The sequence below is a fragment of the Pristiophorus japonicus genome, chromosome 1 (assembly GCF_044704955.1).
Source record: "Pristiophorus japonicus isolate sPriJap1 chromosome 1, sPriJap1.hap1, whole genome shotgun sequence".
Lineage (NCBI taxonomy): Eukaryota > Metazoa > Chordata > Chondrichthyes > Pristiophoridae > Pristiophorus > Pristiophorus japonicus.
In genome coordinates this window covers 84,708,399-84,726,273 of record NC_091977.1, presented here as the reverse complement: position 1 = coordinate 84,726,273, position 17,875 = coordinate 84,708,399, and the positions used below count along the sequence as shown (strand labels likewise).

Here is a 17,875-nt window from a genome sequence, read left to right as displayed (position 1 = left end):
ATCTATGAATTAAGCTTAATATATCAGCTTTGAAAAGCTGGGGAAACCATTTTTATATTTTTCAAACGAGAGCTAGTTTTGGTAACTGTACAATAGTCATAAAATCATAACCAGACAGAGATGACTATTTTATGGCAGCTAATTTTCTTGTGCAACCTCTTATTTATCTTTCTCTCCTCCTTCCCCAAAATAAACAAAAAAATCAAGTCAAAGATGTCCAACTAGGACATTCAGGCCTCCTTTGTCACCTGCTCCAATGAACAGAGATTGTATCAGCAGTCTGACTCCCATCTGCATCTTTCAACCCGTATGTTTATCTTCTGCCTTAGATTTATTTTCCTTGTGCTTCTCTCTAGTCTACTCCACATCTTGCTCCTTGTGAACAATTGCTTTTCGGTCTGTACAGGTCTGTTTCTCCACTACCCTTTGTGTGAAGGTAAATAGCAAACCTCTAATTTTAAGGCGATGGGCTAGAAATTCCATTCCGCCCGCCGGATTACCGCCCGTCTTTGCAAGAAATGCAAATTGTCGCCCAAATATTGGCAGCGGTAATTTCGGCCTACAAATACCGCCGGCGTTGCTGCACATCGTTCGCCCACGTTTCCCACCCAAAAAATAAAGAAAATCCCTCTCCGGCACTAAATTCCCTAATTATGCCGTTTTTACCGCCCGCTATCACTGAGGATATGTACCGCCCATTTTTTAGCTACTTAGCAGCGTTATGCCTCCATTTTGGATTTTTTTTTGCTGGGTGGGGTGGGGTGGGGTGGGGAGGCTGTGTAAACTTGCCAGCAAGCTGGAACTTATTTTTTTTAGTAATTTTCATTGATTTTGAGTGATTTATGTAGTAGTTATTAAGGGATTTTCAATATATTGTGGATATTGACTTTAATTCTTTTGTGGACATCTGAACATACTTGTTTGTTTTAAAAGAAATGGGGCATGTAGTTTGACTGCCAATATTGCTGACCTTTACAGTGATTGTTGTTCCTCATTTTCCAGAGGTGAGTGAGACACTGTACAAGAATGGTTTAGTTTAATACATTTTTTTTAATAAAAGTTGTAATTTGAATTAAAATTTAACAATGTAATAAAATAATATTGTTCTGAATGAAAATTTTATAAAACAAAACATTAACAACAGGAAAAACACTCAAGCCACCCCTGCATCCTCCTACGATTCTACCTGCGGCTACCTTTCCTCCCCAATCCCCTCTTGGCCCTGCCCACGTCAGGGCTAGTACGCCATGCAGCAGAGCATCTCAAGTGTGACTGCTGAGGGGGAGGGGGGGGGGTGCGACAATGGCAGCACTATGTGTGGGGGCTCTGGGGGTGCTGAGGACCCATCTTCAAAGTCGGAAGAAAGTACTTCCTCCCGACAATCGGGTGCTGTCACCATTGGTGGTATGGCACCTTGGGGTACAGTGCCATATCTCACGACCGTCGATTGCTGCACAGCATTGGCATTGACGGACTGGGCATTCTCCGCTGCCGCAATCAGCTCCGCCATGTCCTCCGATTGACGGGCCGCTAAAGCCGCGATGATTTCGGACAACCCAGCAGTGGCCTGGAGGAGCTCTTGATTCAAGTCGGTGCTCTTGATTCAAGTCGGTGCTCATCCTAGACAGTCCCACCATGTCCAGGTTAGCGTCTGCCAGTCTCTCAGCATTCCCACCTTATCGGATCAGCCACCATGGATTCAGCATGGAGGTCGGTGTGTACCGCTGCATGCCATTGGGTCCCACTTCCTCACACCGGAATCCAGGAAAGTTGCATTCCGACGAGGAACCAGTGGCTGCAAGTAGAAAGGACCCTTCAAGTCCCGCCATCCCTCCCTCCTACTCCTCCACCACCGTCAAAGTTTTGAGGAGTGTTCTCCTCCTCCCCCTCCCCCCTCAACATAGAAACATAGAAAATAGGTGCAGGAGTAGGCTATTCGGCCCTTCGAGCCTGCACCACTATTCAATAAGATCATGGCTGATCATTCACCTCAGTACTCATTTCCTGCTTTCTCTCCATACTCCTTGATCCCTTTAGCTGTAAGGGCCATATCTAACTCCCTCTAACGCCACACAAGTGCCAGGCAATGACTATCTAAAACAATCGAGAGTCTAACCATCGTCCCTTGACATTCAACAGCATTACTATCGCTGAATACTCCACCATCAACATCCTGGGGGTCACCATTGACCAGAAACTTAATTGGACCAGCCACATAACTACTGTGGCAGCAAGAGCAGGTCAGAGGCTGGGTATTCTGCGGCGAGTGTCTCACCTCGTGACTCGCCAAAGCCTTTCCACCATCTACAAGGCACAAGTCAGGAGTGTGATGGAATACTCTCCACTTGTCTGGATGAGTGCAGCTCCAACAACGCTCGAAACTCAACACTATCCAGGACAAAGCAGCCTGGCACCCCATCCACCACCTTAAACATTCACTTCGTCCATCACCGACGTACTGTGGCTGCATGTGTACCATCTGCAAGATGCGCTGCAGCTTCTTGGTTAATTCTTGCCACTGGACCAAGACCTAGCTTTGTCAAGCCCGTGTGCTGCTGGTGTGCAATGACCACCACACATTAAAAAATCTATGCACAGGCATCTTCCACCCTTCAACATATAGCTCGGGACTTGGAATATTAAGTCCTTCATTGAAACACCTGTGAACTCATCCCTTTTTGGCATGTAAGCAAGTTTTCCTCGATACGAGGGACCACCTATGATGATGTTGATGACGATGCACTGCAGCAACTCACCAAGGATTGTTAGGCAGCACCTCCCAAACCCACAACCTCTACCACCTAGAAGGATAACACCAGCAGGCGCATGGGAACACCACCACTTCCACGTTCCCCTCCAAGTCATACACCATCCTGACTTGGAACTATATCGCTGTTCCTTCATCGTCGGTGGGTCAAAATCCTACAACTCCCTCCCCAACAGCACTGAGAGAGTACCTTCACCACATGAACTGCAGCAGTTCAAGAAGGTAGCTCACCACCATCTTCTCAAGGACAATTAGGGATGGGCAATAAATGCTGGTTTTGCCAGTGACTCCCACATCCCATGAACTAATGTTTTTAAAAAGTATTTCCAGCATTTTCTGTTTTTATTTGCTTCAAACATAATTGGCAGAGCTGCTGCCTTGTGGGCTTGCACTGGGAGCAGGCAAGGCAGGTTCTGCGGGACTCAAGTTATGGCAGCAGAACCTGCTGATCTACAACTATTTTAGTTGTGAACATTAAAGAAGTGCCCCCCTGATTAAAGGGGAGGTCACACTCCAAAAACCTTTCAAGTGCCCCCTTGTTTTGTTTTGAGGGCACCAGAAACACAAATTATACAAGTGCACCTGGGGCTAAAAGGCGGTGGGGAGGGGCACTAAAACCGGCAAACATAGACAAATTAAATTTTAAACATTAAGGATCAAATTAAAGTTTGGTTGTCGGGGGTAATGATGCTCTTCAGTCCCTCCGGCGCCCACCTCTCGCGGAAGGCTGCGAGCGTATCGGTGGACACCGTGTGCTCCATCTCCAGGGACACCTTGGCTCGGATGTAACCACGGAAGAGAGGCAGACAATTGAGCTGAACGGCCCCCTCAACTGCCCGCTGCCTGGACCGGGTGATGACGCCCTTGGCCATGCCCAGGAGCAGTCCTACGAGGTGGCCTTCCGACCTTCCTGCTCCCCTCTGCACAGATGCCCAAAGATCAGGAGTGTGGGACTGAAGTGCAACTAGAATTTGAGGAGCAGCCCCTTTAGATATTGGAAGAGGGGCTGCAACCTCGCACACTCAATATACACATGGAACACGGACTCCCCTCGACTGCAGAAATTACAAACGGCTTGGGAGCCCGTGAACCGACTTAAAAACTTATTGCATGGGACTGCCCCATGCAACACCCTCCAGGCCAAGTCCCGAATAAATAGAGGGAGGACTCCTGCATAGAGAGCACTCCATTGAGGATCCCTGCCTCCTCCTGACGGCAAGATGGTGCACCATGGCGTGTCTGGATGGCAACATGGAGAGTGTGCAAGAGCAGCCTGTACAGGAATCCCCTCCATGCAGAACTGAAAGGCACGGAGGGGATTTCCTGGAGGAGGCTCAAGTTGTGAGGCGCCGGGTCCTGAGGGAGGTTTCAGGGCTTGGCACCGATGAGCCTGCTGGTCTACAACTGCAGTTGTGGAATGAGAGACTCGTTAATCTCATGAAGCGGCAGATCAACATGGACCATCACAAGTGAAACGCTTGGTGAATCCAGGTCCATGTTATTGTATAAATTCCTCACAACAAGATCAATCCCCTCCCTTACACAATCAACAAAGTTGAGGTTCATCCCATGATGAATGCATAGGAACATACGAACATAAGAAATAGAGCAACAAACATCTCGAGCTTGCTCCGCCATTCCACAAGATCATGGAGGATCATCGTCCCTTCATTTGGTTGTACCTGAGCTTCTGTGTCATTTTGATGCACCTCAGTTTCTGTCATCTGTGCCTTGCACAGTGCCAGAGGGGCCAGGAGATGGAGACACTGAGCTGCCTCTACTGACTCCCAGCAAGACTGTGACCTTTTCCTCTTGCTCTGAGTGCACCTGTCAATGTGCCGACATCACCGCCTGTCATGGCACACTCTTTGGCCATTGGTGCCGTTTTACCCTAAATTGAAAGCAACCTTCTGTTCCACCACCGTCTCGTCCATCCTCATTTCCTCCAATGACTCCTCTCTGGGAGGGGCAGGCAGCTTTATCAGTGCAACAGTAAAAACATAAGATTAATGGTTGGCGACAGGGGAGGGGACAGAGATAACATCAGAGCAATTCACTTGGCGCAGGCTTATGTGGAGAACAAACATATATTACCCAGAATCATTACATGAAACTATCATAAGCAAAGTAGGCAAACTACATGACATAACAAAACATGAGTCGCAAACAGTATGTTGCTTTCCAAGTGGCAGAGTATGATCAACCAAAAATTCATGTCAGAACTAACAACATTTTGTGTTCACAGCATTACATTACATACTACATTGTATTGCCATAACATTGAATTACATGACCGCAGTACAGCCCAGGGATTATGCAGACTCCACGATAACCAGTTCGGCACCATCACACATGGCAGTCTGATCATACACTCCTGTCAGGGCTGCAACGCCTTCTTCAAGATCCGTCAATTCAACAGTCTTCGGTGGCCCTCCGCCCGTTTTGCGGAGCTCAGTCCTTTTCTGCAAAGGAGACACAAAATATGTGTAAGCACGTGCGCGCACATCAATGACTGCACCCATTTAAGTAATGTTAGCACGCAAATGTTGCATGATGAACACATGAAAATAGAGGACTAACACAATGAGATCGATGATGGGAAATAAAAAATGACACCAAGCTTTACAACATAAAATGTGGCACTACTTGAAAGTAATTAGTCAGTGCATGATAAAAGTTAGTACTTACTCTCGCTGACCCAACGATGTAATTCCACCGTTTGCAGAATTGGTTTGGCCCCCGCATCATGGGCGTGACGGACGACACTGCCTCAGTGATCTCTTGTCTTAAACTCTGGTAGATGTTTGGTGAAGGTTTTCCTCGCCCACCCCGTGTTAATTGCTCCCAGCGGACCTCCACTTCGTGCACCAATGATTCAGAAACGAACGGCCCCCCTCCTCCTCCCACCTACCTCCCTCTCCACTTCAATATCTTGTTTTTGCATCTTATTTATACTAATATTTATATTTAAATAATTAACTTTATGTTGTATTATTAAACTGATCTTTAATAATTATTATATTATGAATGAAAATAATGATCCAAATCGGTTTAGAAATGGATCTAAATAACTCCTCTCTTTCTCTTTTCAACACAATCGATCTCCACCTCAGCACTCACCAACTCACCAACCCCCTCTCACTATTCTGTGAGCATGCGCAAGGTCATCTTTGACCCCGAAATCGCGGGAAAATGCCCGCGCATGCGCAGAGACAAAAAAAATTATTGTTTCTAGGGGTCTGCTTGTCTTTATTGCTGACTTTCAGGGACTTTGCTACCGCCTGCTCCGGCCCACTACCATTGCACACAGCCACCGCTGAGAATAATGTAGCAAAAATCATGGGAGCGCACAGCAGCAGTATTCCGGCGGTTCAACAGATGCAACTGCCGGAATACCGCCAAGAATCAGGCGAGAACGATTGGATTGGAAATTCTAGCCCACTGTCCCTTTGCTCTGGGTTCTCCCACCAGTGGAAATAGCTTTTCTGTAGCTACTCTATCAAATTCTTTTATAATGTTAAACACCTCAATTAGATCACCCCTCAACCTACTGAATTCAATGGAATACAAAAAACAAGTATGAAAGCTGTCCTCATAATTTAGTCTAATCCTGCATTACATTTTCCCTGAACTTTCTTGTAACTATCATTTAGTTAATTACAAATTCATAACTCAAAATAAATGTACCCAGAGGTATCAATTAGATAGCTAAATAAATTATTAGGATAATATCAGAAAAGGAAACTTGTTCAAACTTTCCCCACAAGTAAAAGTTTACAGAGTCCAAATTTTTGAGGAAGTTACTAATTTGGACAGGGAAGTGTCTATGGATGATGTCTATTTGGACTTCCAGAGGGCATTTGATAAGGTTGCACACAAGAGGTTATTAATTACCATAATTGGTTGGGAGGTAGACCGAGAGTAGGGATAAAGGAAATATACTTTGGCTGGATGTGACTAGTAGTGTTCCCCCAGAGATCTGTAATTGAGCCTCAGCTTTTCACAATATATACCAATGACTTGGATGGAGGAACATAGTTGTTGTCGATCCAAGTTTGCAGATGACACTAAAGTAGGAAACATAGAAACATAGAAAGTAGGTGCAGGAGTAGGCCATTCGGTCCTTCAAGCCCTGCACCACCATTTATTATGGTCATGGCTGATCATGCAACTTCAGTACCCCATTCCTTGGTGAGGCCTCACCTGGAATATTGTGTTCAGTTTTGGTCTCCTAATCTGAGGAAGGACATTCTTGCTATTGAGGGAGTGTAGCGAAAGTTCACCAGACTGATTCCCAGGATGGAAGGACTGACATATGAGGAAAGACTGGATCGACTGGGCCTGTATTCACTGGAGTGTAGAAGAATGAGAGGGAATCTCATAGAAACATATAAAATTCTGACTGGACTGCACAGGTTAGATGCAGGAAGAATGTTCCTGATGTTGGGGAAGTCCAGAACCAGGGGTCACAGTCTAAGGATAAGGGGTAAGCCATTTAGGACCGAGATGAGGAGAAACTTCTTCACTCAGAGTTAATGACCTGTGGAATTCTCTACCGCAGAGAGTTGTTGAGGCCAGTTCGTTGGATATATTCAAAAGGGAGTTAGATGTGGCCCTTACGACTAAAGGGATCAAGGGGTATGGAGAGAAAGCAGGAAAGTGGTACTGAAGTGAATGATCTGCCATGAACTTATTGAATGGTGGTGCAGACTCGAAGGGCCGAATGGCCTACTCCATCTATTTTCTATGTTTCCTGCTTTCTCTCCATACCCCTTGATCCCTTTAGCCGTAAGGGCCACATCTAACTCCCTTTTGAATATATCCAACGAACTGGCCTCAACAACTTTCTGTGGTAGAGAATTTCACAGGTTAATAACTCTGAGTGAAGAAATTTCTCCTCATCTCGGTCCTGTATGGCTTACCCCTTATCCTTAGACTGTGACCCCTGGTTCTGGACTTCCCCAACATTGGGAACATTCTTCTTGCATCTAACCTGTCCAATCCCGTCAGAATTTTATATGTTTCTATGAGATCCCCTCTCATTCTTCTAAACTTCCAGTGAATATAAGCTAGTCGATTCAGTCTTTCTTCATATGTCAGTCCTGCCATCCTGGGAATCAGTCTCGTGAACCTTCGCTGCACTCCCTCAAGAGCAAAAATGTCCTTCCTCCGATTAGGAGACCAAAACTGCACACAACACTCGAGGTGTGGCCTCACCAAGGCCCTGTACAAACTGCAATAAGACCTCCCTGCTCCTATACCCAAGTCCTCTCGTTATGAAGGCCAGCATGCCATTTGCTTTCTTTACTGCCTGCTGTACCTGCATGCCTACCTTCAATGACTGATGTACCATGACACCCAGGTCTTGTTGCACCGCCCCTTTCACTAATCTGTCACCATTCAGATAATCTGCCTTCCTGTTTTTACCACCAAAATGGATAACCTCACACTTAGCCACATTATACTGCATCTGCCATGCATTTGCCCATTCAGCTAACCTGTCCAAGTCACCTTTCAGCCTCCTAGCATCCTCCACGCAGCTCACGCTGCCACCCAGCTTAGTGTCATCTGCAAACTTGGAGAGATTACATTCAATTCCTTCATCTAAATCATTAATGTATATTGTAAATAGCTGAGGTCCCAGCACTGAACCCTGCGGCACCCCGCTAGTCACTTCCTGCCATTCTGGAAAGGACCCGTTTATTCCCACTCTTTACTTCCTGACTGCCAACTAGTTCTCTATCCACGTCAATACCTTGCCCCCAGTACCATGTGCCTTAATTTTGCACACTAATCTCTTTTGTGTGGGACCTTGTCAAAAGCCTTTTGAAAGTCCAAATATACCACATCCACTGGTTTTCCCTTATCCACTCTACTAGTTACATCCTCAAAAAAACTCTAGAAGATTTGTCAAGCATGATTTCCCTTTCATAAATCCATGCTGACTTGGACCGATCCTGTCACTGCTTTCCAAATGCGTTGCTATTATACCTTTAATAATTGATTCCAGCATTTTCCCCACCACCGATGTCAGGCTGACTGGTCTATAATTCCCTATTTTCTCTCCCTCCTTTTTTTTTAAAAAGTGGGGTTACATTAACTACCCGCCAATCCATAGGAACTGACCCAGAGTCCATAAAATGTTGGATACCCAGTAAGTTGAGCAGATGAGAGTAGGAAGCTACAAAGGGACATGGGCAAATTTTGAGCGGACAAAATTGGCAGTTCAATTTGGGGAAATGTGAGGTCAACCAGTTTGGATCCAAAAAAGAAAATTGGAATATTTTGTTAATGGTGAGAGACTAGGAGCTGTGGAGGAACTTGGGGAGTTAGGTGTCCAGCGACACATCACTAAAAGCTAGTGTACAGGTACAAAAACTAATCATAAAAGCTAATGAAATGTTGGCCTTTATCTCGAGGGAGCTGGAATACAAAATGCAGTTATACAGAGCATTGGTCAGATCCCATCTGGAGTGCTGCATTCAGTTTTAGGCAATGCACTTCAGGAAAGATGCAATGGCCTTGGGGTGGTGGTTATAACTCAGATTCACCAGAATGATGTCAGAGCTTCAAGGGCTATAAATTATAAGGACAGCTTGCATAAACATGGTTTGTATTCCATTGAGTTTTGGTAGGTTGCGGGATGATCTAATTGAGATGTTTAAAGTTATAAAATAATTTGATAGAATAGATACAGAGAAGCTGTTTCCTCTGGTGGGAGAACCCAGAGCAAGGGGGGACAGAGCTGGTTTTCATCATTTAGCCTGACCACTGGTTTTCCCGTGGTATTTCGGTGCTATTTAAAAAAAATTGTGGGTTTTTTTACTATCGAAATACCACTTTCACTCAAGGCTGCTATTTTAATCAAATATGACCGGTGGTAGGGCTAACTGTATTTTGTTTCTGCAGGTGGTAAAAATGGTAGTATTGATGAATTTACCTCTGGTGGTAATTTTCGGTGCTACTTCGGTGTTGGAGTCTTGGCCGCAGGTAAAAGAAGTGCAGGATGGGGGCTGATTTATTGCTGCTTTTGTTCTTGCTGTTGATGATGTAGTTGTTGTATTGTTGTTGCAAAAATGTTTAAATCGTTGAAATTTAAAAAAAAAAAAATTATTTATTGACTTTTACATTTTTCAAAGTTTACAACATTTTATAAAATTTTGTTAAACCTAACCATTCTTGTACTGTGTCTAACTTTTAGAAAATGAAGGGTAAAACTCAACAATAGAGTGGGCGGTAAAGGTGAGACGTAACTGACTGTTCAAGCAAAGCGTTGATTCATGAGCTGCTGACATCCTCCGATGTTCTCACTGTTCTCAAATGTCCTCCAGTTTTCTTAAATATACTTAAAATTTCCTCCAGTTTTCTCAAATAATCTACTAAAAGCCTCAAATAATCTTAAAATCTAGCTCTGAACTCACAAAGATGTCTGTGTAAATCTCAGCCTTCTCTCATGTGGAATGGACTGCAGCTCCGGATTTTTTAAATGGCGTCCGTAGCACTGGATTCGATCAGATAAGACTGCACTTTTCTTGGTGGTAATTTAGGCCAGTGGTAAAAATGGTGGTATTGATGAATTTACCTCTGGTAATTTTGGGTGGTATATTAATGATGTAATAAAAACGGGGGAAAAAAATGAGATCGATGGTATTTCGGTGCTAAATTATGAAATCAGCGATATTTTGGTGGTAATTTGCGATGAATTTACCATCAGTGGTATTTTCGGTGGTAAATGATCGATAAAATGACACAAATCCAGCCCATAGTCTTAAAATTAGAGGTTTGCTATTCAGGAGTGAAGTCAGGAAGCACTTCATACAAAGGATAGTGGAAATCTGGAAATCTCTCCCCCAAAAGGTTGCATAAATTTAAATTTTCAAGACTGAGATCGACAAGTATTTATTGGGTAGGAGTATCGAGATATGCATTAAAGATGGGTACAGATCAGGCATGATCCAATTGAATGGCGGAATAGGCTCGAGAGACTGGCCTACCCGTGTTCCTATTCAAATTGTACATGGCCTGTTGGAAGGAACAGACTGGATGGGTTGGGTGGTATTGTCATTCCTTATTTAGATACCTTTTGAAATATATTCTTTTAGTCTCTGTGTGACATGCACCTTATTAACTGCCTCTCTGGTTTTCTTTGTCTCTCTATTCTGAAGCTTTTAGTCCCACTTAATTTCCCAGGGAGGTGTGATTAAGGAAATTCACAGATATGAATCCTTGTTCTATCTTTCCATGCTGAAGTGTGCTGTTACATTCTCATTTTCTTCTATTTTTGTACATATTTTCTGGTATGGAAATAGTTCTTGTGATGTATAGCTCAATCTATTATATAAGCTCTCTCATTTGTTGTATATGTTTTGGTTTTAGGCTGGACAAACTGCGCTGATGCTTGCAGTGAGCCATGGGCGGATGGACATGGTGAAAGCTCTTCTTCTTTGTGGTGCTGATGTCAATATCCAGGATGATGAGGGCTCTACAGCTCTGATGTGTGCAAGTGAGCACGGGCATGTGGAGATAGTCAAGCTCCTGCTGGCCCAACCTGGATGTGATTCCACTTTAGCTGACAGTGTAAGTTACTATTAAGACATTTTATTGCATGTTTGTCTTTTTTCAGGCTGTTTATACTGAACTATCTATCTGTTACATATACCATTTTCTTCTCTGTATGGAAGCATTTATTTCATTAATGCTAAATGTGATTGCACAGAATAAAAGAAAGAAAAACTTACATTTATATAGCGCCTTTCATAGAAACATAGAAAATAAGTCAGGAGCAGGCCATTCGGCCCTTCGAGCCTGCACCGCCATTCAATATGATCATGGCTGATCATGCAACTTCAGTACCCCATTCCTGCCTTCCCTCCATACCCCCTGATCCCTTTAGCCATAAGGGCAACATCTAACACTCTTTTGAATATGTCCAAGAAACTCGACTCAACAACTCTCTGTGGTAGAGAATTCCACCGGTTCACAACTCTCTGGGTGAAAAAGTTTCTCCTCATCTCGGTCCTATATGGCTTACCCCTTATCTTTAGACTGTGACCCCTGGTTCTGAACTTCCCCAACATCGGGAACATTCTTCCTGCATCTAACCTATCTAAACCTGTCAGAATTTTATAAGTTTCTATGAGATTCCCCCCTCATTCATCTAAATTCCAATAAGTATAAGTCTAGCCGATCCAGTCTTTCCTCATATGTCAGTCCTGCCATCCCGGGAATCAGTCTGGTGAACCTTCGCTGCACTCCCTCAATAGCAAACACGTCCTTCCTCCGATTAGGAGACCAAAACTGCACACAATAGTCAAGGTTTCACAACCACCAGAAGTCTCAAAGCGCTTTACAGCCAATGAAATACTTTTGGAGTGTAGTCACTATTGTAATGTGGGAAACGTGGCAGCCAATTTGCGCACAGCAAGCTCCCACAAACAGCAATGTGATGATGACCAGAAAATCTGTTTTTGTATTATTTAATAGATAAATATTGGTCAGGGGATAACTCAACTACTTTTCGACAGTGTTATAGATCTTTTACGTCCACCTGAGAGCAAACAGAACCTCTGTTTAACGTCTCATCCAAAAAAACGGCAACTCCAACAGTGTATCACTCCCTCAGCAGTGCACTGGAGTGTCAGCCTAGATTTGTGTTTTAGTACTTGAACCGACAACCTTCTGACTCAAAGGCAAGTGTGCTACCCACTGAGCCACAGCTGACACACAATAGTTTAACCTGTGTCAACTGAGATGTAGAGCATAGCCGATGGATCTGATGCAACATTTCACAGCCAGTCACTGACTAACATTTGAAAAGGTCATGAGTGTATGAGTTGTGCATCATCACATTACTGTAGTTGCTATCAACTGTGCTATTTGTGTAGGAAAAGCACTGAGCAAATATCACCAGTTTCAATGTATTTTTAATCTTTTCCCTGCAAAATGGCCACATTAATCACTCCTCGATCATTGAGTCCATCCAGACCTGCACTCACTCGAGAGTTTCAGTTACTTTGTGAATATGTCCATCTGTGCACCAAATAAAATGATGAACTCCATCACTGTTGCAGAACACATCTCCTTGCTAGTACTTTTTGCAGAATATTCACGAATGAGGAATCGGTGTTTGTGATATATTTATATTGAATTGAAAGTCTCAGGAGCAATCTTGAATTAGCAAACCAACAGAGAAATGGATGTGTTGAGTTAGCTGAGCTTAGCTGGGGCAGTTGTTGGGGTGGTGCAGCTGGCTTCTGTAACACTGGGCCTGCGGGAAATCTGCTCTGGTTCCTGAACCTAATGATTATCGTGTGACTGGAAAGTGTGCTTATGGACTTCGGGTGAGAATAGGACCAGGGTCAGTTGTGATGCCCTCCACAGGGGAAGAGATTGTTGGCAATCATCGGTCAAGCTCTCGCATTAAGTCTCTTGGGTGAGATACGAGAGAGCTTCCACCACCCATGAAACTGCAACTATTGCAAGTCATTGCCTTTGGGTTAAGGGCAGAAATTTGAGGGTATAAGTAAATGAAGACAATGTGAATTAGACACATTCTGAAAATCAACAGAGAAAATAGCAACAAAAAGTTTTTACCAAAGTCTATTTTTAAAAAAAAACATAACTGGCGTGAAAAATACGACCGTAACTGGATAAAAGCAAATTTACAATGCCGAACAAAAATGTTTTCTGAAATCTATTAATTAAAAACTGTGCTGTACCACTCCCTAGATTTATGATCAGGATTTGTGCTCACTGTTCTCTTCATTGCGAGTTTGTTCTTGAGCTTACCACTTGGAGACATTGTGCTGCCTGAGATCAGAGGAGGTAATATCAGATCACTCAAGCAGCATAGGCAGACATCCAAAATCAATTTGTCTTCCCACCACTGTCACCGGAAGAATGGTAGGAGATCAAAAAGGACAGGAAATAATAATTAAAACCAGATCTTAACTATTAATTATCATCTAGTAAAATAATCTCATCCATATTGTGAGGCCACACCCTTTCCCACAGGGAGAGTGTGAACATCTCAGGAGAGTCGTATTCGAGCTTGAGCACAGACTCGAGAGCCAGCCTGCCTGCAGTCCAATTTCTAAGTTGAGAAACCAGTTAACGTGTGGAAGTTTCCATGGTGAAAGGGGGGGAGGTGGGGTGAATAGGAGAAAGAAAGGTGAGAATAAAATACATTACCAACAAAACATGGGGAAACATAATTTACTAAAATTAGTACCATAAAGATTTTAAATTAGTCATAAGATACTTATGAATGAGGAAGGAAGGCCATTCAGCCCATCTTTATTCATCCATCCAGAACGACACTGCATTCCCTCCATCCCCCACTCCCATTGCTGTATCTAACTGTTTCTTAAATGATTTCAGTGTTTTGCTTCTGCATCGAAGTCCATTCCAAGTACTGATCACTGTGTGAAGAAGAGCCTCCTGATAGTTCTTTATTAAAGTTACCTTTTATTAGTTTGAAACTGTGTTGACTTGCCCTATTCCCATTGTTTAGTACTCCGGGTTAACTTTTTCCATACCATTTTACTAACTTGTATATCATATCAGGCTGCCTTTTCTGGCTGAAAAATTAAAAGTACCATGGCAATTATAAAAAATATATATAAAATTATATTAAGGAAAGAGAGGAAATGCTTCTATGTTAATTTAACGCAATATAAAGGATTCATGCTTTAATCACACTAATTATCAGTGTGAAGACCCAAGACCTTTCAAACTTGCTGTCTGAGTGAGGCTAGTACTGTGTGGAGGCATAAGCTTCTTCGTCCCATTGTTCAGCATTACACAGCCCTTCCAAACTGGTGAGGGATGACCTCAAGCTTTTTCTCTGCCATGTTCAGACACTGGTAAATTCTATAATAAATGTTTTGAACGAGTGGGGAAAAGAACAGTTTAAATGTTTTCACCATTGTAGCGTGTGATTTGCACCGTTCTGAGGTGGTTGCTTTGTCCTTGTGGGATTTTAACGTGTTGTATGTGGTTGGTGTAATTCACACACACAATACTGGTTCACTTTATGTGGATATTCACCCATGAAGGTGGAGCAATACCTGGCAAAGGCAAGGCCTCATAACACCTGTCATTTCTATCATATGTTGCTAAATTTTAAATAACCCTCGAGATATTTTAAATTATCAGTTGTGGAAGACCTGCTTTCATTCTATAAATGCAAGAGGATTTAGCCATGTTAATTGCTGTTCTCTGCTAGTGTTTTTTGGAGATTTTAAAGTCAGTGTTTCATTAGACACTTGGGCCATTTGTAGCCTGTTTATAATAGCATGGAACAACTCGGTAGCCAGTAACTGGTGTTTTGAAATGCAGCCAAATGCTGCTCAAAAATGGTTAACAAGTAGTCAGATACAGGTTGAAAACCTCAACACTTCTATTTTACCAACTTTAGTTTTATATTTCTAAAGGAAAATTTGGGACAATCTGAGGATGTAAAACATTTGTGTGCTTTAGTTCTGGTCAGTTGGCTCTTAGTAGATAATTTACCCAAATTTTCATGTACTTTGGTTTTACTGGTCATAATACCATTGAGATTAAAAACGTTTTTTTTTAAATGGAACTGCTGGCAATCGTCAAACTACTTTCATTGCAAATTTCAATCTGATTTTCAAATATACAAGATATATATGACTTCTGGATTCATTAAGTAAATAAACCCAATTCTGTCTTTATATTCAGGATGGAAGCACAGCATTGTCCATTGCTCTAGAGGCTGGTCATAAAGATATAGGAGTCTTGCTTTATGCTCATGTAAACTTTTCCAAAGCTCCGTCACCGGTAAGTACACATTTCGATCATTTTCCTTTAAATTAATATGTTTTCATCTAGAGCTTGTGATCTTTGGATAAATGTTCTCCAGTTAAAAAAGATGCATAGCTTCACTGTTATGTCACTGTGAAAAGCTTGAATATGTTCCCTTGGTTTTACTGCAGTTGTAATATTTAGATCTTTCCTTCCCTCTTTGATCTCCATAATACACCTCAGCCATGTTTGAGGGCAGTGCTGCTCAGTGTGCGAGCAGCTCAGCCTGCCTAACTGACTTGACTTCCATCTGCCCTGTGATGGAAATGCCTATCCTGAGCTTCATGTGTTCTATAACCAGATAGCTGAGGCTAGTAACCCATCATCTGAGGGCATGAACCTGTGTCACAGTTAGTTGGACTTTCAACACCTTGTACATGGAATGTTGTTCCATTCTAGATGATTGTAGCCGGTCTGATGCATTTTGCAGAGTCTATTTGGCATTGAATACTTAATAGTCTACTTAATAGTCTGAACTACTTTACGCTAAATATCTTAAAACAAAGTGGGAATAAAATTTCAGAGTACTTTTATAACTTTGAAGACAAAATGGAATTTATAAGTTTACTTAAATATTTCCAAATTTGAATGGATCATTGAGCACATGAATGCCTCTAGTTGCTATTGTTACAAAACGACAATTTAATGGGACATTAACGTTTGAACCCTGAAACATTAAAAAATAGACTGTTCGCTGAATAAGTTACGCAATTGTTCAATGCATCTTTTTAATTGAAGAGGCGATGTAGTTTTCAATGTCTTAAATCTTTTTTTTAGGGCACACCCAGGCTAGGAAGAAAAACCTCTCCAAGCCCAACCCGGCGAAGCAAATTTGATTGATTCCTACCTGCCATTGACCCAGTCCTTTACCAAGCTGCTATGTATTCCTGTTAATATTGACAGATACTGAATGTAAATGTGTGCCTGAGCTCACCAGCAAAAACTTTTTTAGCAATAGTACACAAAGGTAGCTCTGCCAATCTACTGACCAGCAACTAAACTGGAAAGTGTTATGGGAGCTAGCATTATGCAGTCTTCATTATACACTCAGCATGACTATTGCCTCAACCTATGCTGCTGCAGCAAGCTTTCTTAAAGAGTGTTTGTTTTAAAATGCTGTCCTGTCTCTTTATTTTAGTCCACAGTGAACACACAACACACGGCAGTTTAACGTTCTCATTTTATTGCATTCATTGTTAGTTGTAATCTATATTTTGTCTGTATAAACTTTCATTAAAACATGTCCTATTAATGGTGGTATATTAGAACACTACATTGTATTTATAATAATTGAAAATCTAAATTGAGTTAGTTACATTAAAATTTAAGTGACTTGAGGGATGACCCTTGTTTAGGTTTCCCTTATTTGCAGGAAGATATCTCCTGATTGTTGCAACTTTTATATATCAAACAAAATTATTTGTATCTGTTAAAATTGAGTCATACAGTATTTTCAAACTATTTTATACATACCCTAATGAATTTACATGAAGAATAACAATTTACTATTGAACATAGCTTTTTAATTATTTTAGAAATTGTACGTCATTGTATCTAATTTGGTTTTAGTGACGTTTGAGATATTATTTGTATATCAACCTGTCCTTCAGTTACAGCCCTGTACATGGTTTTCTGTGCATATTTATAAAGACTGCAATCTTGTCACGTTTAAATTGTCACGTGTGTATTTAAATGTTTGAAGTGCCTTAGATCCTTGCCATATTTTCAGAATAAAAGCTGCATTATGCTAATTTGCTGTGTGTGCTTCTACTATTAATACCATCTTAAAATTCTGCTTGGCTGATATTGTCCTGGATTTTTTGCCCGTTTTGTGAGATTTGGAATGAACGGAAGTGGAGATGAGGCCCAGCAGCAATTCCATGTCAAAAACCCTGTTCAGATTTTCCTTCACCTGCAGTGGGGGCAGTCTGCAGCACCTGTCGCATGCAAATCAGATTTAACTTGGGCAGCGTTGCACAACATTAGATTTCCCACCTCTAGTGCCTGTGGCCCATCTCTATATTAATGCTCGTATCACAAGGAGTTTGATAATTGGGCAGAAGTACTATTAACAATCAACATTTCAGTTTAGTACCATAGGACTGAATTTTCAGCTGGTGGAGTCCGTGGATTTGGTTACGGTTGTGGGGGGGATAAAAGCGGCAAAATTGATGGCACGTCAGGAAGCCAGCTCCAACCCGACGACTTTGGCATTTCACTGCAGTGCATCAGGAAATGGCGAGAGATGGGGAAATGTTTGCATTCAGAGGGACCTGGATA

The 17,875-nt window shown here is 42.3% G+C and overlaps 1 protein-coding gene across 6 annotated transcripts in view; it reads left to right on the top strand.

Moving 5' to 3' along the window:
• Nucleotides 1-17,346, top strand: part of kank1a (KN motif and ankyrin repeat domains 1a) — a 373,392-nt gene extending 356,046 nt beyond the window's left edge. For all 6 annotated transcript variants that reach the window (XM_070881410.1, XM_070881419.1, XM_070881440.1 and 3 more), the window contains 3 exons: nucleotides 11,144-11,344; nucleotides 15,473-15,571; nucleotides 16,373-17,346. In XM_070881410.1, coding sequence (XP_070737511.1) covers nucleotides 11,144-11,344; nucleotides 15,473-15,571; nucleotides 16,373-16,435 — 363 coding nt within the window. In that variant the 3' untranslated portion in view covers nucleotides 16,436-17,346. The remainder of the gene's footprint in view (nucleotides 1-11,143; nucleotides 11,345-15,472; nucleotides 15,572-16,372) is intronic.
• Nucleotides 17,347-17,875: the final 529 nt, after the last annotated feature.